The following is a 24930-nucleotide window of genomic DNA, read 5'->3' as shown; positions in this document are numbered from 1 at the left end:
TCCCGTGCTCTTTCCACTGAGCCATGCTGCTTCTCAAATGTGGCAGGCCACAGATCTCCCCACATTCAGTGCCCTCCGAAATTTTCCCTACCTTCAACCAGCCTTCCCCAGTTAATCCCCAGCATCCCAAATTCTACCAACCCACCACTTATGTCCTTATTTATACCCAGTCTGAGCCCTTTTGTGTAGATGTTATTCAACTGAACCTTCAACTTGCTTTTCTTCTAAGTATTTCTATATTAGAGTCCTTCATCAGAGTGTAAGCTCTTTGCGGGCCGGGAATATGTCACTTCTGTTTTGCACTTCTTGTACTGTGGAGTACAAATCATTGCTCCCAGTGGATGCTCAATAAACGCTCTTCCTATTATGAAGTTGGAATAAAGTGGAGGAATCTTGCAAAAATATCATATAGCAGACTGAGAGGTTTGTTTTTTTAACATGCCACCCTTGCTCCTTGAATTTCATAGGAAAATTTGAACCCCTTGACAGTGCTAAATTTATTCAAGCGCATCCCGGCAGAGGACATTCCACTTCTCCTAATGAACCCAGAAGCCGGGAAACCCTCCGACTTGATCCTGACCCGACTCCTGGTCCCTCCCTTGTGCATCCGGCCCTCCGTGGTGAGTGATTTGAAGTCCGGCACTAATGAAGACGACTTGACAATGAAACTGACGGAGATCATTTTCCTCAACGATGTGATCAAAAAGGTGAGCCTCTGGGATGAGTATTCCGTCCGAGTCAGGGTCTGTATTTTATTTGCAATTCAAGGCCGGCGTGTAGTGACAGACCTGATTTAGGAGCAAATGGATTTTTGTTCATATTTCTGCTGGATTTTTTTAGCATCGGATATCGGGTGCCAAAACCCAGATGATCATGGAAGACTGGGACTTCCTGCAGCTTCAGTGTGCCCTCTACATTAACAGTGAGCTCTCTGGAATTCCTCTCAACATGGCACCCAAGAAATGGACCAGAGGTTTTGTTCAGAGACTGAAGGGAAAACAAGGTATATCTAAAGCCTTTTCCTCCCCCGTCTTCTTTCTCAGTGTCATGTTCATGAGCTGTTGGATTGCTTTTTATATTTTCTGCTTTTTCACACAAAACGAGGGGACGTGTAAGCTTCTTCTAGTTTGTAGTAATCCCAGGGTGTTGTAGTAATCCCAGGATCCTCAGGACGTATCTCGCTGTCTATAATGTCACTATGAAAATGAAGACCAGCTGTATGAGTAACCAACAGAGTGGCATGAGTTGGGGGAACCCCCTCGCTCTAACTTTGAATTTTATTTGTTCTCACGGCAGGTCGGTTTAGGGGAAACCTCTCTGGAAAGAGAGTAGATTTTTCCGGTAGAACGGTAATCTCGCCCGATCCCAATCTCCGCATAGATGAAGTAGCTGTTCCGGTTCATGTGGCTAAAATACTAACCTTTCCAGAAAAAGTAAGTGCTGTCAAATCATTTCCCCTTTTTTTGTGGGAATGGGGGGAACGAGGGGAAGGATGTTTTTTTGAGGAAGCGTGTGTGATGCCAACTCCACTGGCCTACTGAAGGAAAACCAGGGATGACTTAGATTATTTTAAAATGTTCTCATCTGCAGGGACTCAACTCTGAGAGATGGGTTGAGAGCATCAGCGGGTCGGAGCCTCCTGTGGGGTCACCTTGAACCACAGGGGCAACAACCCAGACTGTAATTTGGAGCAGTCTCCAAATTGTGTATGTGTGGGCGGGGGGGGCTCCATTTTAAGAACAGCCTGGGGAGGGATGCCTCGAGACAGCAAAGACTCCATGCAAAGGGCTTCTTGTTAGAGACCATGTGGGGCTCACCTCTCTGATCCGGGGCCCAAGCCTTAGGAAGGCAAGGGGAACAATTCTCAAATCCACATCTCCAGCCCTGATCTCTGTCCCCCTCTGCGGTCTCACATTTCCTCCTGTCTTCAAGACATCTCTACTTGGTTGTCCTGACGTCTTCTCAAACTTAACATGTCCAGAATAGAACTCCTCCTCTTCCCACCTAAACCCTGTCCTCCCCTCAACTTTCCCCCCCAGTGTAGACAGCACCACCATCCTTCGTGTCTCACAAGCCTGTAATCTTGGCTTTATCCTTGACTCCCCTCTCTCATTCAACCCACTTACTCAATCTATTACCAAATCCTATCAGTTCAACCTTCACAACATCACTAAAATGTTTTCTTTCCTCTCCATCCAAACTGTTACCACTTTAATCCAAGCACTTATCCTGTCTGGCATAGATTACTGTATCGGCCTTCTTGCTGACCTCCTGCCTCTCTCCTTTCAAGTCCATACTGTACTCTGTTGCCTGGATCATTCTTCTACAAAAAAAATTTAGTCCATATTTCCCCACTCCTCAAGAACCTCCATTTAACAAATACCATCATCGTTATTATTATTATTATCATTATCTACCACCGCATCAGAGACTCCTGTCAACTCTAAAACACTGTCACCTTGCCCCCTCCTGCCTTACCTCGCTACACTCCTACTACAACCCAGCCTAAACGTTTTCTCCTCTAATGCCGTCCTTCTCAGTGTACCTTGATCTCGTCTGTCCCACCACTGACGTCTTGCCCATGTCCTGCGTCTGGTCTGGAATGCCTTCTTTTCATATCCAGCAATCCCCCCACCTTGAAAGCCTTATTGGAGGCACACCTCCTCCAAGAAGCCTTCTCTGACTAAGTCCTCACTTCCCACTCCCTTCTTCCTCACCTTGACTTACTCCCTTTATTCACCACCCCTGGCCCCCAACCCCGTAATGCTTATGTACATATTTTTATTTATGTTAATGTTTTTCTCCCCTTCTAGACTGTAAGCTCATGTGAGCAGGGAATGTGTCTGTTATATTGTTGTGCTTAGAACAGTCCCTTTCACATGGTAAGCACTCAAATACTACCGGTTGATTGATTCTGCAGGTGAACAAAGCTAATATCAGTTTTATGAGGAAGCTTGTACGGAACGGTCCTGAAGTTCATCCAGGAGCAAATTTCATCCAGCAAAGACATATGCAAATGAAAAGGTACCATCTTCCCTGTCCATTTATCTTTGTTTCCTTCCCCCATGCTGAAACGATGTTTCAGCTTATCCCAGAGTTGGTCTTACTGGCGGTCTGTCTTAGAATGTACGTTTTTTGATCCCATGACTTGGCTTCTGGAAAATGCATTTTGCATCTGTTCCCAATGTTTCCCTCAACTAACCTGCAATTGTGTATTCATAGATCAGTTGCTCTGAAGTAAATTTAAAAATATTCAAAGAAGTTTTTTGGTGTTTTTAACTCTACAAGGGGTGTACATGCTTGCATGGCCCCATTTTGAGGAAGAGTTACAGTGTGGAATTTATCTTGGGCCAGACGTCATGTGAATGCTCTCCAACTTTTTCTTCAGACTCTGTGGACTCTGTACCTTGGTCTCATTTGTCTCTCCACTGATCCCTCACCCATGTACTGCCTCTGGGCTGGAAGAACTCTGTCCTCCTTCATATACGAGAGACTGCTACTCTCTCCACTTTCAAAGCCTTATTAAAATCACATCTCCAAGAGGCCTTACCCAATTAAGCCCTCATTTTTCCTACTTCCTCTCGCTTCTGTGTTGCCTTTGCACTTGGAATTGTATCTTTTATTCACCTCACCCTCAGCCCCACAGCACACTCTCTCTCTCTATTATATATATATATTATATGCTGCTATATATATGCTATATATATGCTATTATATATTATAATATATATAATATATGTGCTGTGGGGCTGAGGGTAGGGTGAATAAAAGATATATATTATATAAGAGAGAGAGAGTGCTGTGGGGCTGAGGGTGGGGTGAATAAAAGATACGATATATATATATATATACACACACACGTGCACACACACACACACACACACATTAATTTATTGTACTGTTTCGAGACTGGAAGCTAGTTAGGGGTAGGGAATGTATCTGCTAACTTGGTTATATTGTATTCTCACAAGCACTTAGTACAGTGTTGTGCACACGTTAAGCACTCAGTAAGTGCAGTTGATTCACTCATTGTGGTGTGCTCTATCCAGACAGATTCACATTGTTGGATGAATATTCCGCAATCTTGCTGTAGGGACATATCTAATTTCTGGCAGAACTAAGGGTACAGGGAAGTAAACTTGGTGTGTTGGCTTCATTCTCCATTTAGCTCCACACACCATGTTTTTTGCCAGAGAGGAAGGACTCAAGTCTAATCGGTCTTTCTCCATTATGGGGTTGCCTCAGGCAGTTCATTTGGAGATGGAATTTTCTTGAGAATAGTCTTAGTCACATTAGACACATTACTTAGCAGAGTCTCTTAAGACTCTCAGTATAGGAGAGGAGTTTTCTTTTCCCTGAGCTCTTCACTTTTTTTTTTTTTTTTTTGTCATGCCTCAAGGTTTTTGAAGTATGGAAACCGGGAGAAGATGGCCCAGGAACTCAAGTATGGTGACATTGTAGAAAGACACCTCATAGATGGTGATGTAGTGTTATTCAACCGACAGCCATCACTACATAAATTGAGCATCATGGCTCATCTAGTAAGTAAGGGATTCTGTGCATGGTGTATGTCTGTGTGTGTTGGTAGTTTAATGAGTTTAGCATACATATTCAACAAGGTGCGAAGGTTTTTTTTTTATTCTGATGTTAGGGGGAAATTGCCAGTGCTGTCATTAAGTTTTTCTGACTTTCTCTTCCCACTTTAATTTTTCACCAAACTTTCTAGAAGTTATTATGTAGTTTAAGCAATACAATGCTATCATTCATTCATTCAGTCAGTCATATTTATTGAGCGCTTACTGTGTGCAGAGCACTATACTGAGCACTTGGGAAGTACAAGTTGGCAACATATAGAGATAGTCATTCGATCATTCATCCAATCGTATTTATTGAGCACTTACTGTGGGCAGAGCACTGTACTAAGCACTTGGTAAGTACAAGCTGGCAACATATAGAGATGGTCCCTACCCAACAGTGGGCTCACATTTTAGAAGGGAAAGACAGACAACAAAACAAAACATGTAGACAAGTGTCAAAGTCGTCAGAACAAATAGAATTAAAGCTCTATGCACATCATTAACAAAATAAATAGAATAGTAAATATATACAAGTAAAATAAATAGAATAATAAATCTGTACAAATATATACAAGTGCTATGGGGAGGGGAAGAAGGTAGGGCGGAGGGGTTGGAGAGGAGGAGAGGAAAAAGGGGGCTCAGTCTGGGAAGGCCTCCTGGAGGAGGTGAGCTCACAGTAGGGCTTTGAAGGGAGGAAGAGAACTAGCGAGTGTGGCCTAGGAGAAAGAGAATGGCCTGCGAGGCAGAGGACCTGGGTTCTAATTCTGACTCCACCATTTGTCTGCTCTGTTAGCGTGAACAAATCACTTCTCTGAGCCTCAGTTACTGCCTTTGTAAAATGAAGCTTAACACTTTGAGCCCTATCTGTCCAACCTGATCACCTTGTATCTACCCCAGCGCTTAGTACAGCGCCTTACATATAAGTGCTAAACTAAATACCTTAAGCAAATGCTTGCCCAAGGTTATCAAACTGGAAACAGAAATGGAAGAAAATGGCTTTCTTTCTCCATCCCTCTCACAAAGAAATGAAATGAGAGGAACTCGATGATGGAGTTTCCCATCAAGATGGGCCTCATTCTTGAGACTTAAGGGCAAGAGCCAAGGAATTCATTTTTGTATTAGTGGTTTGCATAGCTCCCCTTGCACTCTGCTGTCCTTGCAGTTTGTTTTCGTTTGTTTTGGGGTTTTGTTTTGTTTTTGGCTTTATTTTTCTGGTATTAGTTAAATGCGTACCGTGGCTTAGTGGCAAGAGCCTGGGCTTGGGAGTCAGAGGACGTGGGTTCTAATCCCGACTCTGCCACCTATCTGCTTTGTGATCTCGGGCAAGTCACTTAACTTCTCTGGGCCCCAGTGAATTTATCTGTAAAATGGGGATTAAGACTGTGAGTCCCACATGGGAGAACCTGATTACCCTGTATCTACCTCAGCGCTTAGAACAGTGCTTGGCACATAGTAAGCGCTTAACAAATAACATAATTATAGAAAAGCAGCGTGGCTCAGTGGAAAGAGCACGGGCTTGGGAGTCAGAGGTCGTGGGTTCTAATCCTGGCTCCGTAACTTGTCAGCTATGTGACTTTGGGCAAGTCACTTAACTTCTGTGCCTCAGTTACCTCATCTGTAAAATGGGGATGAAGACTGTGGGCCCCACGTGGGACAGCCTGATTACCTTGTATCTCCCCCAGTGCTTAGAACAGTGCTTGGCACGTAGTAAGCGCTTAGTGAATATTATTATTATTATGTGCCAGGCATTGTATTAAGTGCTAGGGTGGATACAAGCTATTCAGGTTGGACACAGTCTCTGCTGCACATGGGGCTCACAGTCTTAATCCCCATTTTACAGATGAGGTAACTGAGAAGTTCAGTGACTAACCCAAGGTCACACAGCAGACAAGTGGCGGAGCCGGGATTAGAACCCAGATCCTTCAGATTCCCAGGCCCGGGCTCTATCCACTAGGCCACACTGCATCTCATGGGTTGGGTTCACACTGGTGCTCAGGGTGCCACAAATGAATAGGCAGGGAAGGGGGCAACACGCTGTGAAGTAAGCACAGAGGTTTATCAATCAATCAATCGTATTTATTGAGCGCTTACAGTGTGCAGAGCACTGTACTAAGCGCTTGGGAAGTACAAGTTGGCAACATATAGAGACGGTCCCTACCCAACAGTGGGCTCACAGTCTAGAAGGGGGAGACAGAGAACAAAACAAAACATATTAACAAAATAAAATAAATAGAATAGATATGTACAAGTAAAATAAATAGAGTAATAAATCCATACAAACATGTATACAGGTGCTGTGGGGAAGGGAAGGAGGTAAGGTAGGGGGAGGAGGGGGAGAGGAAGGAGGGGGCTCAGTCTGGGAAGGCCTCCTGGAGGAGGTGAGCTCTCAGTAGGGCCTTGATTGTGGGCAGGACTGGTTTATAACCCAAGTGACCCCAGCATAACACTGATGCTGTGCCCCTTTAGTCCGGAAGCTTGTTGTAGGCAGGGAATGTGTCTACCAACTGTCTTGTATCATACTCTCTCAAGCGGTTAATTCAGTGTCTGCACACAGTAAGAGCTCAAATACCATTGACGGATCGAGCCTTTGATCAGCAGGTGGTTGCCAGGCAGCAAGAGAGAAGGGATAGATGGTTCAAAATAACTGAAAATTTCATCTTAGCTTGGTTCCCTTTCGGCTTGATTTTCTCCCAAAATAAGACCTTTGTTGCCTGATTGTACTTTTTTAAAAAAAGTCTAGTTATATTTTTTTAAAAAAAAACTTCAAGCGGAAGAGAACGGCAGCTCTAGTTCATAAAATATTAATAAAACAGTTCAATTCAGGAACTCGTTACTAAGGCTGAATCTAGTTTGTTAGCAGTTTACGTAAGCAGGCTGTTAAGGGAAATGTTTGCGGGAGTCAGGTACGGCAGAATTGAGCACTCTACAGAAGTCTTTCCACTTGGTGGTGCAAAACAACAAATAGGCAGTCTTAAACTCTACATGCATAATTGGTATTTTTACGAGGTTGGCACAAACCCTCCTGCGAAGGATGTTTACGGTTGGCTGTTTGGCATTTTGCAATTAATGTTTTTTGAAATCCTAGGCTCCAGGAGCCAAATAGTTTTATAATAAATTCATATCACTACAGTCTGATCTATTAAGACTACTTAAAATGCCACTACGATAGAAAGTATTGGCTAAATAACACTCTCGTGTCTGAATAGAGCACATGGACAGTCTGTTTCCAAAAGCAAAAGTGCCCAGTTTTCTAGATAGTATTTTTTAAAAGTTGCACAACTTGGGCAGTGTGGCTAAATGATCAATTCCTTTTTCGGTTGGTCTTACTTGTTTGTTTTTCTCTCCCTGTAGGCCAGAGTCAAGCCCCACCGGACCTTTAGATTTAACGAATGTGTCTGCACACCGTACAATGCAGATTTTGATGGTGACGAAATGAATCTTCATTTACCTCAGACGGAAGAGGCGAAGGCCGAAGCGCTCGTCCTGATGGGGGTATGCGAGAGCTCAGTGGCCGGCTTTCAGTTGTAGTTCCTCTCTCTGCTACATTAAAACTGTTATTATTTATTTTATTTTTTGGCTCAAAAACATCGTGAGTTCTGTGAGGAGGGCCTCGGATCTGACATGACCTGGGCAGCCACACGTGTTCCCCAGCTTAGCCACTCTCATGGCCAGAATATTTGATTTTTTTTCTGTGCGTCCCCATTGTCCAAGTATTTATTGTGCTTAGACCGGGTGAACATTATTAAATCCAGGCCAAAGAGTTGAGTGTATATCTGTTTTAAAGCACGCCTTCCAACAGACAGGAACTATGTCCAACTCAATTTGCTTGTATCCACCCCAGTGTTTACTACAGTGCCTGGTACATAGTAAGCACTTAACAAATGCAATTCTTATTTTATTATTATTAGTAGTAGTAACTACAGTAATAAAATAGCATATTTTTTGAGAAAACGACCTCTTATATCTTGGTACTGGGAGAAGCAATTTAATATGTTCAAGTAACCTAGGATATTGCTGGGTTGTTGGTACAGAGAGTGGTTCCAAAAGTAATTTATAATCTTCATAAGCAACTAGACAATTCATCAGTAAAAAAGGGGAAACAAGAAAAGTGAAGGCTTAATTTTAGTTTTGGGGAGAAAATGAAGAAGCATGGCCCAGTGGATAGAGAAGGGCGTGAGAGCCAGGACTTGTCTTCTGTGTGACCTTGGGCAAGTTATTTAGCTTCTTGGTGCCTCGGTTTCCTCATCTGTAAAATGGGGATTAAATATCCATTCCCCCCTTCCTCTCAGACTGTAAAGTCCATGTGGGTCAAGGATTGCATCAGATGTGATTATCTTGTATCCACCCCAGCACTTACTACAGTGCTTGGCATGCTATTAGTGTCTAACAAATGCGTGTTATTATTGATAATATTAATATTAATTTTATTTTAACATTTCCTAGAGTGTCCCCTTTAGAAGACACAAGAAAAACATGTGGGTGCGTTCACAAGAAATGTTTGCTGCAAGGTGTTGCCATTCATTCATTCATTCATTCAATCAGTCGTATTTATTGAGCACTTACTGTGTGCAGAGCACTGTACTAAGTGCTTGGGAAGTACAAGTCGGCAACATACAGAGACGGTCCCTACCCAGCAACGGGCTCACAGTCTAGAAGGGGGAGACAGACAAGAAAACAAAACATGTGGACAGGTGCCAGTGTTTCTCTGGTTATAGAAGTTCTAATTAGTAAGATTTACTTAATATTTTGTATTCCTTAGACCAAAGCGAACCTTGTAACGCCAAGAAACGGGGAGCCACTAATTGCTGCCATTCAAGACTTTCTGACAGGTGTGTGGTGTGATGTTCATTTTCAAAGAAAACATTTATAATTACGCTGTGAAGGCAATATGGCCTAAGCATACCAATTTGGAGATTTAAAAAATTAGTAATCCCATACGTTAGGCAATGCCTTGTTGTGGTTTGAGGTTAATTAAATGAGAGGTATATGAATAATCTTGTAGGTTTAATTTGTCTAGTGCTTAGAATTGTTTAATTTGTTAGCGGTTGGCAGTCAGACGTGTCCAAAAGTAGGAAAGTCTCATGGTAGGAACGAAAGGGAAGTAGGTTGAAGAAGGTGATGAGCCTTGTTTTAGAAGTGCACTGTTTTGTGGAGAACAGAAAAGGAGTCCCTAAAAATTGCCCGCCTTACCCAGATTCAGCTAATCAGAAATCCACTGACTGGTGAGCTGAGGCGAAAACAGTCTCAGACGCTGCCATGATCCGGCTGAAAAACAGGGAGTCAGTTGTTGAGGACAACCAACAGAAAGGCGCGGCAGCATGAGGATGCAACAAGGGGAAAACCTTTGTGTGTACACAACGTAGCCGGAACAGTTGGCCCCTCTGGCCATGACAGCAACACATGCACAGACAGTTGAATTTCTCCATCAGTGGTGCCTTTGAATACAGAAGACTACTCTCTTAATAGAGAGTACGTGTGGTGTTTGGGTGTGTGTGTGCTCTACAAAATTACAGGTGTTCAATAGTCATTAGTCACAGACAAAGATAAGTGGAAGAAATGCTTTCCGGGTGGTCCTACATCCATCATCATCACACAGCTGTTCAGAACTCCAACTCCAGTTTCTGAGACCAACATTATCGAGGAATCTTAATCTAACTGGTTCCCAAACCGCTTTTTCTCAGGCATGGACCTGAAAATCAACATTGCCACAGTTGGGAAAGAGGCACGGTCTATACATATCCCCTATCCTTTTGTGATTGTCAAAATATCTTCTAGCAAGTGATCGGCATGGTTTCGTCTGTTGCTTTTCTAATGCCTTTTTTTTAATCACTATTGTTTGACTATTCTCAGGTGCCTATCTTCTGACCTTAAAAGATACTTTCTTTGACCGAGCTAAAACCTGTCAAATCATTGCTTCCATCTTGGTTGGGAAAGATGAGAAGATTAAAGTTCGCCTTCCGCCCCCAACAATCCTAAAGGTCTGTTTAGCATACGTGGATTTTGACTTGCGTTTATCTCCAAGTTTAATTGTTTCGTGTCTTAGATGAATCCTGTGTTGTCCTGTCTGAATGCATTAAAGCTTCCTAGTGTGGAAATCAGACTGGGATAATCCCAGTTGTATAATGTTTTGCTTATCCGAGACCTGACTGGTATTTCCATCCCTTTCTTGTCCTCTTTCAGCCTGTCACCCTGTGGACCGGAAAGCAGGTTTTCAGCCTCATCCTCAGACCAAGCGATGCCAGTCCTGTGAGGGCCAACCTCCGCACTAAGGGCAAGCAGTACTGTGGCAAAGGGGAGGATCTCTGTGTCAACGATTCTTGTGAGTTGTGCCAACCCATTAGTTTGTAGGGTCTACTTAAAGACTAAAGAGGAACACTGGCAAAGGCCAATGATATTGAACTCGGTGGCTCTTGGAAAAAGTAAAATCCAAGTGGAGAAAAATGATGGTCTTTCTGAGCGTTTTGGATAGGAGTGGGGTTTTGCAGAGGAGTGTAGCTTGCATTTATCCCGTTTTATGTGGTAGGGACTTCTGAAAGATAGAAAAAGTTGGGGTGGATTTGCAGGAGTGTGGTGGCCACTCAGTTAAACCACCTTTAAAAAAATACAAAAGAAATATTGCTGTTGTCTTTGTTAATATATTAGTACTATTGAACTCCAACTGAATGCCTGGTAGAAAACTAATCATATAATCTGCTATGCCCATTTGATCAATTTGGTCTTTAATTCCCCAAAAATATATTTCAAAATCCTGCCTCCAATAAGGACTGTAGTTGAAATGGAGGAAAAAAAAAAAGCTGTATAGGTAGGGGACCTGACTTGTAGGGCATCATTCAATTGTGTTTACTGAGTACTTACTGAGTGCAGAGCACTGTACGAGGCACTTGGGAGATTGCAATACAACAGACACAAAGCGCTTAGTACGGTGCTCTGCACACAGTAAGTGCCCAGTAAATACAATGGAATGAATGAATTCCCTGCCCACAATGAGCTAACAGTCCTGGAAGATTTCATCTTAAAAAAATATATCTGATAATGGGTCACCTTACTCAGCTAGCACTTTAAAGCTGTGCCTCCAACATTCAGTGTTCCAAGAAATGCTTCTAGCTCCGTAACCTATCAATAGTATTTGTCGAGCACTTACTATGTTCAGAACACCGAACTAAGTGCTTCAGAGAGTACGATACAACCGAATTAGCCGTGTTCCCTCCTGTCCATAATGATAGAGCATCCCCAGATCCCTTGGCCTTTGTCATGAAAGTGTCTTGGCTTTTTTTCTTGGGTAACTATTCCTTAGGAATTACTTTATTTGATTTTTGATGGAGTACAGGTGGCTTTCAGAAATAACCATCAGTATAAATTGCCCTACTTCTAGAACTGCTTGTAGTTCATTTTTTAGAAAAACTAACATTTCACCCTATTTATTATAGACATTGATGTGGGACATTGTCCATGGATCTATCTACGGGTATTGCTGCCTTGGCAGAAGGGCAGTAGACTTCCTTACACCACCATCTTATCCTTTTTTAGCTTCATAAGTTTACCATGACTTAAACCAATTCATTGCATTTGTTGTTTGCTTACTGAGTCCAAAGCACTTAGGAGCACATATAACAGAAGCTCTGCCATTGTGGAGTTTACAGTCAAATGGCTGGTTTTTAAAAAACTATCGCCCAGAGCATGAAACCTTCAGGATTGACCTTTTTGTGTTTCCAGATGTTACCATCCAGAATAGCGAGTTGATGAGCGGCAGTATGGACAAAGGAACCTTAGGATCAGGATCCAAGAATAACATCTTTTACATTTTACTGCGAGACTGGGGACAGCTCGAAGCTGCTGATGCAATGTCCCGGCTGGCCAGACTAGCTCCTGTCTATCTCTGTAAGTACCTCCTCTGTAAGATTCTCCTCTATTTAGAAAAAAAAATCCTAAATTCATTCATTCAGTCATATTTATTGAGCACTTACCATGTGGAGACCATTCAATCGTATTTATTGAGCGCTTATTGTGTGTCCAGCACTGTACTAAGTGCTTGGGAAGTACAAGTCGGCAACAGAGAGAGGTGGTCCCTACCCTACAACAGGCTCACAGTCTAGAAGGGGGGAAACAGTCTAGAAGGGGGAGACATTTGACCAAAGCCATTCATCTTCCAAAAATACTTGACCCCGCCTGGAAGCAGTGTGGCCTAGTGGCTAGAGCCCAGGCCTGAGAGTAAGATGGGCATGGGTTCTAATCCCGGCTCCGCCACCTGTCTGCTGTGTGACCTCGGGCAAGTCATTTCAGTTCCCTGTTGTAGCCACTCCAAGCACTGTGTCGTCCAGTTCCTTGTGGTGATGGCTTGTCTGTTTCTAGGTGCATCTGGGTGCCTACGCTTACTTTGTAGGGGCATTGCCACAAGAAAAGGAAACAATTTTAAAATGAAAGAGTGAGAGTGTGTGTGTGTGTGTGTGTGTGTGTGTGTGTGTGTGTGTGTGTGTGTGTGTGTGTGTGTGTGTGTTAAGGGTTCGGGGTGGGGGAATGAGAAAAAGGAGTACATTAGAATTGGGGGAGCTGAGCTATTTCAGCTAGTTTGGTTTATAAAGGTGAGAACTAATGAATCCGTTCATTTTAAAGGCATGGTTGAAAACAATAAATTGACAAATAAGGATACCTGATTGCATCCAGGGGTCAAAGCCAGTTCCCTGGCTGGGTGGGCGAGGGAGGTGCTTAGCCATTTCCCAGCTTACTCCTTCCCGGCAACAACTGGACTTGACTCCGGACTTCTGGGCCACGTCAGAGAGCCACCAAAGCTCCCTCACCCCATTTAGAGATTGCCAGCCCCCTTTCAGAGACCATCATTTGAGTGCTAAGATCTCAGGCAGTCAGATGCTCTCCCTCCCCCATCCTTTTCTCACCAGCCTGCTAATTTCTGCTATCAACTACTGACTACCACACAGATACTTGCTTGGGCTGGGTCATTCAGGCCCAGACCTCTCTGACCTGGCCTTTCACATCTGAAGCCTTGTCAGAGTCCAACAAGTTGAGCAGAATTTGGGGTCCGGTCCACTTGGATTGTTAAAACTGATCGGCACAGCAGTACCAATCCCTTCATCTCCTTTAAATAACCAGGCTCTGCCTTTGTGTCCAAGTTTGGGGGGATTCTGCCTCAGGTTTACCTGCTGTCTTCTAAAGTAAATGCACATATACATATTTTCCTTTCATTTTACAGTCTCCCAGTAGGAAGATAAAGCTGAAACAAAAGGGAACCCCATTTTCTTGACACCTTAGCTCCAAAGTAGGCACTGGAGATGGAAGCTGATTCATTCATTCAGTCAGGCGTATTTATTGAGTGCATACAGTGTGCAGAGCACTGTACTAAGTGCTTGGGGAAGTACAGTACAACAATAAACAGACTTAGGGGACCGGCTTTGGGTTCAGCTTGGTGATGACTGGACCTGACCCCATCTGCTCAGGTCCTAGACCAAGGCAGTGCCCCTCATATGCTGAGGTGGGATTTGATTTTTGTTGTTCTGTGTTTTAGAAGAAACAAAACAAACAAACAAAAGGAAAACAAGAAACTAACCCTCCCCTGGGCAGAGCTGAGACCAATTAGGAGCCTTATTTAGACCAGATTCATTTCTACGCTTGACATCACTAATTTAATCTGTTAGAGCGATATGATTCTCTTCAGAAGTAAATTTTACTCTTGGCAGAATTTCTGTCACTGAAATGAGATGATTACTCGACTGTAAATCTCTCATTTGTTTTTCTTTTATAATTGTAAAAAAAATCAGTGAAGCTTTAAACTTATCTCTACCTAGAATTCACCAAGCCAAATCCTGTACTGTACTTTTTTTTTTCCCTCTCCGTGCCCCTTCTTGTCCTGCAGCTAACCGAGGATTCTCGATCGGGATTGGTGATGTCACACCAGGTCAGGGATTGCTAAAAGCCAAATATGAGCTGCTAAATGCTGGCTATAAAAAATGTGATGAATATATCGAAGCCTTGAACACTGGAAAGCTGCAGCAGCAACCCGGCTGTACTGCCGAGGAAACGTTAGAGGTGAGTAGCTTGTTCTTTGAGATATTTTTTTTTCTCTGTTTGCTATTTTAGGCTCGTGTAGTTCATACATCTACTTGATTGATTGTCAAAGAAGTCCAATGGGCTAGGTATTGGTGGACTGGGTTTTTTTTATGATATTTAAGTACTTACTATTTGCCAGGCACTGTTAAGCGATAGGGTAGATGCAAGCTAATTAATTGGACACAGTCCATGGCCTACATGGGGTTCACAGGCTTAATCACAATTTTACAGATGTAACTGAGGCACAGCGATGTGAAGTGACTTATCCAGGGTCACATAGAAGACAAGTGTGACAGGTCCTTCCTGCTATTTCCACTGGGCCCATGCTGCTTCTCACGCTCTTTTCAGCAAAAGGTCTTGGGCTCACTTGGGCTCCACTGTTTCATGGGTATGCTCTTCAGTCATCTTAGTTTTCTTGACCTCATCTGCAGATAATTATTTAACACTCTTGCACTGAGTGATGCAGTACATCTTTGATTAGCAACATAGTACTATCTTCCAATCAAAATAAACGATGGCAAAAGCTGTGCCTTGACAGAGTAATTATTAGTTTATTAAAGTCAGATAGGATATTCCATAAACATTCAAATCGAATATCTATCCAGGCCCCTTCCTCTGTTTTGTCCCATAGAATAAGGTACATTCTCACATTCCCACAGAAATTACTCTGACTCCACAAAGGTGAGGGGAGAGACTAGCTTGTTTTTCAGCATTCACTTTATGTTAGGTGACAACATAGAATGGAATAATATTCTTACAATTGTAGCACAATCCTAATCACAGTAAGGGCTTAGTTCTTTTCAGAAAGATTGATAGACCTGTGATGACAGTCTCCTAAATCAGGACCCACAAGTCATTACTAGGTCCACTCTGTGACTCATTTTTTTTTGAGGAAAGTAAATTGAGAGCTCCTGGTAGCAGTGGACTTATGCTCCAGCAAAGCCTCCTCCCTTATGGCACGGAGCTGCTTCTTGGACAAGTCAAACTGAATTAGAAATAGCACCCCTCCTAGAGGCAGATATAACAAAAATAATGGTAATTGTGGAATTTAAGCACTTACTATGTGCCAAGCACTGTACCAAGCGCTGGGGTAGATATAAGATAGGTCCCACAATGGGGCTCACAGTCTAAGTGGAAGGGAGAATGGGTATTGGCCGATGAGGGAACTGAGGCACAGAGAAGCTAAGTGACTTGCCCAAGGTTTTACAACAGGAAAGCGGTGGGGCTGGGATTAGAGCCCAGGTCCTCTGACTCTCAGGCCCATCCTCTTTCCCCTAGGCCATGCTGCTTCCCCCATGAAACCGTGTCTAATTTCCACCCACATATTCTTTCCCAGTGCTCTGCACACAGGAAGCACTTAATAAATCCCATTACTACTGAGGGGAAAAGGCAGCTGGCTTTTCCTTTTCTACCTGCTCGCTCAGGAACCACCTCAAGCACAGCTTCAGATGCCCATACAAGTTCACAGAGACTGAAATGCCTGATCCTTAGCAAGGGGGGTAATATCAACAGGAGAATTCATTAGTGAAAGAAAGTGTGCAACCACCGCCAGGCCTGGACAGAATTCATGGCAAGGAAACAGGCAAAGCCAGCAGGACCATCAGCCCTGTGGAACTGTCTGCATGCAGCTGCAATGCATCATCATCATCAGTCGGATTTATTGAGCGCTTACTATGTGCAGAGCACTGTACTAAGCGCTTGGGAAGTACAAATTGGCAACATATAGAGACAGTCCCTACCCAACAGTGGGCTCACAGTCTAAAAGGGGGAGACAGAGACCAAACATACTAACAAAATAAAATAAATAGAATAGATATGTACAAATAAATTAAATAAATAAATAAATAAATAGAGTCAAAAAATATGTACAAACAATGGCAGGCGCATCTGCCAGTTTTCCCACCTATGTCCTGCTTTTTCCGGCTCCTGGAATTCCAGCCAGCTGATTGTGATTCTTCATTCAATCATATTTATTGAGCGCTGACTGTGTGTGAAGCACTTTATGGTTACACCTGCTGCGTTACTTATCCGTTTCCCCGTTGCTCCTCTCCGAGGACTTTCGGTAGAGATATTTCAGCCGCTGTGTTTGGGCCCCTGATAGGGGTTAGATGCATCCCTCTTGACTTCGTCCGCACCCATTCAATGCTACATTCGGTGGTGTTTATTAATACTTACTGGGGGCAGAGCACTGTAGTGAGTGCTTGGGAGAATACAACACAATGGAGTTGGTAGACACAATTCCTGCCCCCAGGAGACTTAGTCTATTGCGGGAGAACATGAGTCTCTCTGCTCCTCTAGTAATAAAATCAAACATCAAGCCCCACTTGAGGTATATAAGTAAATAACGGTATTAAACATTTAGCATGTGCCAACACTATATGTGTTTGGGACTCATTGGGAAAATCTTGATAAATCAAAAACCTAGATGGTGTTTAACTGTAGGGTACTGTAAAAGTTATGATGAGCATAATTGGTATGTCTTTACTAGCTCATGTATTTCATATATGTGTTTCTCAATCTGGGATGCTTCTAGGCTTTAATCCTGAAGGAGCTGTCTGTAATCAGGGACCACGCTGGCAGTGCCTGTCTCCGAGAATTGGATAAGAGTAACAGTCCCCTTGTCATGGCTGTTTGTGGCTCCAAAGGTAAATCTGTTGACATTTAATTGCTGCCTTGCTTCTGATCTTCAGCCCATTTCTAGTCCATGTGTGGGAGGGGACTTTTTTTTTTATGGCTTTTTACACGCAGCTAACGATTGGCAACCAATTTTGTTGAAAAGGAGAAAGATGAATTTTTTGGTCTACATATTCGTCGGGTGCTGCACTTTATACCTGGAGTAACCTAATACCTGCCGCTTCAATCCATTGTGCTGGTTGAAGAACTGACATGCAGGAAAGGGCATTTCAGTTGTCAAATATTTTGTGATAACTGATTGAAGTCCTTGTTTAGTGTGTTTTAAGCCCATTCAGATACTTATGGTCCCCAGAAAACTGAATTTGTTGAACACAGTTGTTCCTACAAACCAGCATCCGTAGGTAGCATTGTCTTCCTTAGAAAAAATACTTCGAGGTGGGGGTGAATTTTCATTTGAGTTCAGGGTAGTGTGTGCAGTTTTCATGGTGGATCTGTGTTTCTAGGTTCCTTCATCAATATATCCCAGATGATTGCCTGTGTTGGGCAGCAGGCTATCAGTGGGTCACGAGTGCCAGATGGTTTTGAAAATCGGTCTTTGCCTCATTTTGAGAAGCACTCGAAGGTGAGTACTTCCGAGGCAACTGGTGTCAGGATATTCGAGGGTTTTGCATGGTCCAGAATTAAGTTCTTTAATTTCCATTCCAGGAGGCCTTGAACCTCTTTTGAATTATTACGGGAGCATGGAGGCTCTCTTTCCCAACACAGAGGAAGTTCTAGGGGAGCAATAACTGACCCCTAGACATGTTACATATATATTGGATTCAAAGTGCAGTTTAGAAATGTGGGTCTTGTATTCATATGTTTTTTCTTATTTCCTCTAGCTTCCAGCTGCCAAAGGCTTTGTTGCAAATAGCTTTTATTCTGGTTTGACTCCAACTGAGTTTTTTTTCCACACAATGGCTGGACGGGAAGGTCTGGTGGACACTGCTGTAAAGACAGCTGAAACCGGATACATGCAGGTAATTTGACAGCAACGTCAAATCAGTAACTCAGCTCTATCGCAGCGATGTTTGAAGCGTTCTGTTCATAAATTGTGTTTTGTCCCAACCTGATGAGGAGTTAAAGTGAATGTGTAAATACTTTATGTCACATGTCAAACACTGGTCTAAGCGCTGGGGTTGATACAGGTTAATTAGGTTGGACACCGTCCCTGTCCCTTATGGGGCTGACAGTCTAAGTAGGAGGGAAAACAAAAGAACTGAGGCACAGAGAAGTTAAATGACTTGCCCAAGGTCATGCGGCAGGCATATGGCAGAATCCAGTTTAGAACCCAGGCCGTCTGACTCTTTTTTCACTAGGCCATGCAGCTTCTGTGGACCACCCCACTAATGATATGGGTGGAAACAGTCACTGATGTGGACCAAACTAATGATGCTCCTGGCCTTTCGCTCATTCTCTCTCCCAGGAGTGAGCTCAGGCCTGATCATCTATTATAGATATTGGAATATAAAAGAGTTTGGCTTAAATGATTGGCTCTGTTTTTGATGTTTAAGAAAATCATTTAAACCTAAGGAAAAAAATTAAAGTCAAAATGACATACAAAAACAGGCCTTCTCTAAGACATTGTGCAATTTAAACCCATTTTTGATTGGTCATACCATATTCATTCATTCAGTCGTATTTATTGAGCACTTACTGTGTGCAGAGCACTGTACTAAGTGCTTGGGAAGTACAAGTCGGCAACATATAGAGACGGTCCCTACCCAACAACGGGCTCACGGTCTAGAAGACGGGCTCACAGTCTAGAAGGAGCAGCAAATGTAAGAGTGAAAGTTCAATTTAGTTCCCAATATAGAAGGGTTATGCTGTGGTGGGGTCAGATGTGAGCTGGTATGTGATTGAGTTGTTTGTTACTTAAGTTTATTTAGTCTAATGGTTATATCAACTAGCCTGAGGAGTCATCGATCTCCTCTTAAAGCAACGATAACTGTTTTCTTCCCACCTTTCCTTAGCGAAGGCTTGTAAAATCTCTTGAAGACCTCTGCTCGCAATATGATTTGACTGTGCGAAGTTCTACTGGAGATATTATCCAGTTTATTTATGGAGGAGATGGTTTAGATCCCGCTGCCATGGAGGGGAAGGACGAACCCCTGGAATTCAAGAGGGTTCTTGACAACATCAAAGTAAGATTTAAATTGTTTTCAGACTTCTACCGCTGCCAGAATCGTTTTTCTAAAAAAAGGTCAGTCCTGATCTCATTCCTCCAAAACTACCGGTGGTTACGCATACACCCCCACGTCAAACAGAAACTCCGTACCATCGGTTTTTAAAGAACTTTCAGGTCACCCCCTCCTGCCTTATCTCCCTGATTTCTTACCCAATCCACACACTGTGCTCCTCTTTAATGCCAACCTAATCCTTGTACCTCAATCTATCTTGCCACCAACCTCTGGCCCACGTCCTCCCCTATCGCAGAACTCCCTCCCCCTTCACACCCAACAGATTACTACTATCCTCATCTTCCAATTCACATCTCCTCCAAGAGGTCTTTCCCAACTAAGCCCTCACTTCCCCCATTCCTTCTCCTTTCTCTGTCACCTCTGCGCTTGGATCTGTACCTCTTAAACACACGAGAATCCATCCCACCCTCAGCCCCAGGACACTTAGGTATTTCTGTACCTGTCGTTTAATGCCTGACCCTCTAGACTGTAAGCTCCTTGTGAGCAAGGAGTGTGTCTACCCATTTGGTTGTGTTCTTTCAAGGGCTAAGTGCGGTACTCTGCATACAGTGCTCGAATTCCATTGCTTGATAATGATTCTTTAATCAAAGAACTATTTCACAGTAAATGGCGGTGCTTCAACAGCATTATCAACCATGTGTTTTGCATGAATATTTTTCCTGCCTTTGCTATCCCGAGCATGTATCCAAGAAGTGTCAAAAGAGAGTCATTTTTCTGGTTGGAATTTAGAGTTCAGCTCAGTTTTGCCAGAGATCTATGCAGTCAATATCGTTGATTATATTTCTCTTTCTTTCCATTAATTACAGGTTTTAGTGGAGGATAGTTTGGTTAAAAGAAAAAAAATGTAGGTTAGGAAACTTTTGGTTCTTATCTGTAAGGTGATTTATTCCTTAATTTAATGCTTCCCTTTCCTTTTCTTGAAAAACTTGAGGCAGTCTTCCCATGCCAGAGTGAGCCAGCGCTCAGTAAAAATGAATTGGTCCTGACTACTGAATCGATCATGAAGAAGAATGAATTCATCTGCTGCCAGGATAGCTTCCTTCAGGTACGATTGAATGAAAGAACCGTGCTTTGCACATAGTAAGCGCTTAATAAATGCCATTATTATTATTATTATTATTATGCATGTCTTTTTTCAGCCTAAATCACGTGACTGAGCCTTTACCCATCATGGATGGCATTCAGAAATCTTTTCAAGAATTATAGGGTCGGTTTGTGGGGGATAAACTGCTAACTTAATTCAGGATTGTCAAAGTTTGTTACAAGCAGTAGATATATTTTACTTTTTTGTGTGCTCAGCCTTCACCTGAGCTGTAATTGGGTTTGTGTTTTATTTAGTATACAAAGTTACATCCATTAGAAAATGGCTTTTTAAATGCTTTTTTTAATTGAATCTCCACATTCTCATTTCTGTTACTGTGCATCCTGGGGAATTGGTTTGCTCCTCCTCATTTAGCAGCTAGATCTGTGTAATCCTTTTATGAATTCCCATCATGTATCGGGTCTCACTTTTCCAGTTTCATGTAGGAGGGATTAAGCGCTTAGTACAGTGCTCTGCACATAGTAAGCGCTCAATAAATACGATTGATGATGAGGGATGGTTCTTTGAAATGGCCTCTGATTTTGACCCCGTGATAAAACTGTGAATTTCATTGATCCTCCTTAGCAGCTCCTTTATTATTGGTCACAGATTGGTGCACCCCGGAGCAGAAACATCTTTTTTGTGGAACCTAATTTGTAATCCAAATGCTGACAGAAGACCAGCAGGCAAATTGGAGTGCCCTGTGTAGAAATGCCTAACTGACAGATTTAGGAAATTTTCACACCCCCTTGCAATTCACATTTAAAGTGAATAGTATTAAGATTCAATGGGTAATGTTTTGCTTAAGACATCTGGCACTTTACTACTTAGCTGGATTGTAGGGTGGTGTGGGAGTCAAGACTGAAATTTGAGAATTTGTGTTAAGTAGAGCAAGTTCAGTTATTCTCGCTGCAACCAGTCCAAAGCCATTTCGTTTTCTGGTGGACTTCTCTCTAACATTTCAGATCTTGCATTTAGCTTCTTATTTTTCGGTTTTCTTTTTTCTGTCATTCTTGAAGACTTTAACCGAGACAGGTTACGCACAGTATAATGAGGTAATCTTAGCATGGTCATGAATTGTGAGCATAAATGCGTTAATTCCTGTGCTCCAGCTAACGCAACAACTGGCGTCTATGTTGCCTCAACAACTATGCTTGGTGTGTTTGATTTACTTACCTTTCCTTCACTTTTATTTTGCTCCCCTTTGACTTTTGGATGAGTGCCCAAAGGATGATGTATTGAAAAATGGTCTTGAGCCCAGCTGGGTAAAAAAATCCACCCTACAGCAGATTTTCATCAGGTTATAACATCTCCACCTGCCCCACCCACTCAGAATCAAGAGAGTCTGCATTTTATGGTAGTGAGCACAGATGGTCTGAAGAAGGGGAGTACTGTGATCTAGTCCAGAGAGTGTGAGACTTTTTAAAAAAAAATTTGATTTTTCCCTCTTCTTTCCTGCCCTTGATGATTCCTTTCACGTCCTTCTCTGTTTCACAGTTTAGCTAAATTCTAACCAGCTTTTTCTAGATTCCAAGTGTATGACTTTTTTAAATTATCAATTTTTTTCCCTTTTCTTTCCTGCCCTTGAGGATTCCTTTCACCTCCTTCTCTTTTTCATAGTTTCTGTAGCTAAATTCTAACAAGCTTTTTCTAGATTCCAAGCATGTGACTTTTCAAAATTATTGATTTTTTTTCCCTCTTACCTCTTTTCTGCCCTTAATAATTCCTTTCACGTCCTTCTCCTTTGCCTAATGTATTTAGCTAAATTCTAACCAGCTTTTTCTAGATTCCATTTCAGCAAAGTAATTTTCCACTCTACATTACAAAATATCCCTACCCCTTCTTTTGCCAATGTTGAAATTGATTCATTCAAGGTGGTCACTGGAAGCCTTTCAGTTTTCCTTGTCAGTACCCTCAAATTTGGAAAGCACAGTGAGTTTTCCTGTTCCCCTTCTCCTGTGGGAAAGGTTGACACTTGTTTCCTTGCCATACATTCTGTACCCCTGATTTCTTGTGCTAACCTGTAAGAAGAATTTCATTTTCATCGCTTCCAGGAAATTGCTATTAAAAGTGTGCAGGATCGGAGAAAAGTGGGATAGGTGGAAAAACCACCAGTAATTGTTAAGGTCGTCACAAAAAAATATGAATTCAGAGAGAGAGAAAGAGAGCAGTCAGTAAGTGAATTGACTTTACAGGGGGTTTTCAACCCTAAATGTCAGCTAAAGAGCCCCTGGAGTCACCGTATAAGCACCTGGACCCCTGTCAGCCTCCACTGGGCCCTAAAACTCTCCCAATTCCCGTAGCCCCTTGACCCTTCTTGCTGCCACCACTTTACTACTGAAGGCATAGAGATCATCGGGGTCCGGCCCACCACCCACAGCTCCCCAGGTCACGGGTCTCCCCAGCACCCAGAGCTTCTCCTCCAGCTCCTACTGCAGGGAAGTACCAAGAGCTGAGATCTCTCTAATATTTAATATATTTTTAATAAGGTTGCAGCCAAAACAAATTCTGAGTAAACTGCCTTTCTCTGGATCTAGTAATGTTTCTCCTTCTTTCCCACACTGTACTTCCCTGTAGGCATCCTGGGGTACCGGGTCTTCTCCCCATCGGGAACAGGAGGCTCACTCCTCCGGAGTCCCGGCTGCTGGTCTCCAAACCTCCCGGGAGCCTCTCCAATCCATCCCTGAGTCCTGTGTCTGTCCCGGGTTTCCCTGTGTCCCGTTTTCCCAGGAACACCACTCACTATCTGTCCCTCACCTCCAAGATGGCTGAGGTTCTCCTTCTTCCCAACCTGTCCCCCTCTTTCCTTCCCACTCTTTGTCTCCGACTGATTGATTCGGCTTCCATTTGAGGGAGAGGCACCAAGGAGTGACTCTCCTGGCTCTCTCCTCCCTCTCTTAGCTGTGGGGGCCAGGGGAACTGGAAGCCATCCGTTGGTTCATCATCATCAATCGTATTTATTGAGCGCTTACTGTGTGCAGAGCACTGTACTAAGTGCTTGGGAAGTACAAGTTGGCAACATATAGAGACAGTCCCTACCCAATAGTGGGCTCACAGTCCATGCATTTGAGCTTCAAAATAAAGGCAAAATATCTGTTTGCATGGCAAAATTGTTGCGGTTGTCTTCTGGCGGTATTATCCCTTAATTCTGGTTTAGGGAATGAAGCTCCTAATTTTAAAATGGTGGGTCTGTCAATAAAAGCAACACTGTTACGACGGTACATCATGATACAAACCTAGAAGATATTAGTTCCTTCCTGATGGGTAAATCAAATTCTACTAATATCCCTCCTGATGGGTAAATCAAATTCTTCTCTTCAGTACTCTGAAAGGCATAGCCCCTCAATAAAGTAATGGTTGAGGCAGTGCCAATAAGATGAACAGATGGGGCAATCGTACCTGTGGAATAATGATTCTGGCTAGATGTCTGCTCTAGCTGTGAATCCGTCATCATCATCATCATCAATCGTATTTATTGAGCGCTTACTGTGTGCAGAGCACTGTACTAAGTGCTTGGGAAGTACAAATTGGCAACATATTGCCACATTTTAAAGTCCACATTTTAATATTCTATTTCCCTTTTCTAATCAACTTTAATATCTGCCTCCCCCTGTAGACTGTAAGCTCCTGTGGGCAGGGATCGCATCTACCGACGCTGCTGCATTGTACTTTCCCAAGCGCTTAGTACAGTGCTCTGTGCACCGTAAGTGCTCGATTAAGTCCCGCTGTTGGATTTGACTGATTAATGAACCCTGCCAGCATCCCTGTCTGCTGAGGGAGCAGTGTGGAAGGAGACAGATGTGCTTTACCGTGGTGCGTCTCCCCAACCTGTTCAGAAAATAGTATTTGGATGAGAAGTATGAGCAGCTTGTGCTGTCATGGATTAGTGGCGATTACGAAAGTTGTAATAAGATGGTAAATGGACGTTCGAAATTCTTTGACGAGTACCAAATCCCTGAGCTCACAGACAGTACCGTGCAGGAAGTAATTGTTACCGAAAATATGGGTTGGCATGCGATAGTCATCGAGTGCTTACAGAACGTGACACTTTGTAATGGGGTTGTGTTGGTATATTAGGTCCCTCCTTAGACGTGTAATGAAATGGCACACAGTGTAGAAGAATTAAAATGCATTCCAGGGATCAAATGTCTCCTAATTTACGCGGGAAATTTGATCCGAACACATCTGCTGTTATACATTTAAAATGTCTTTTTGTGTGTTTTTTCATACATTTCAGGAAATTAAAAAATTTATCAAAGTCGTTTCTGAAAAAATAAAAAAAACCAGGGATAAATACGGCATCAATGACAACGGCACAACAGAGGTAACATCCTTGGAA

At 42.9% G+C, this 24930-nt stretch overlaps 1 protein-coding gene across 1 annotated transcript in view; it reads left to right on the top strand.

Moving 5' to 3' along the window:
* Window positions 1-24930, top strand: part of POLR3A (RNA polymerase III subunit A) — a 55095-nt gene that overhangs the window by 15135 nt on the left and 15030 nt on the right. The window contains exons 6-22 of the mRNA XM_038743580.1: window positions 468-707; window positions 841-1003; window positions 1297-1433; window positions 2921-3024; window positions 4400-4541; window positions 7929-8069; window positions 9337-9406; window positions 10428-10555; window positions 10758-10896; window positions 12291-12455; window positions 14443-14615; window positions 17170-17281; window positions 17774-17892; window positions 18152-18289; window positions 19283-19453; window positions 20442-20555; window positions 24829-24915. Coding sequence (XP_038599508.1) covers window positions 468-707; window positions 841-1003; window positions 1297-1433; window positions 2921-3024; window positions 4400-4541; window positions 7929-8069; window positions 9337-9406; window positions 10428-10555; window positions 10758-10896; window positions 12291-12455; window positions 14443-14615; window positions 17170-17281; window positions 17774-17892; window positions 18152-18289; window positions 19283-19453; window positions 20442-20555; window positions 24829-24915 — 2343 coding nt within the window. The remainder of the gene's footprint in view (window positions 1-467; window positions 708-840; window positions 1004-1296; window positions 1434-2920; window positions 3025-4399; window positions 4542-7928; window positions 8070-9336; window positions 9407-10427; window positions 10556-10757; window positions 10897-12290; window positions 12456-14442; window positions 14616-17169; window positions 17282-17773; window positions 17893-18151; window positions 18290-19282; window positions 19454-20441; window positions 20556-24828; window positions 24916-24930) is intronic.

Source organism: Tachyglossus aculeatus, chromosome 3 (genome assembly GCF_015852505.1).
Source record: "Tachyglossus aculeatus isolate mTacAcu1 chromosome 3, mTacAcu1.pri, whole genome shotgun sequence".
Taxonomy (NCBI): Eukaryota; Metazoa; Chordata; class Mammalia; order Monotremata; family Tachyglossidae; genus Tachyglossus; species Tachyglossus aculeatus.
This window is presented reverse-complemented; position numbering and strand designations above follow the sequence as displayed.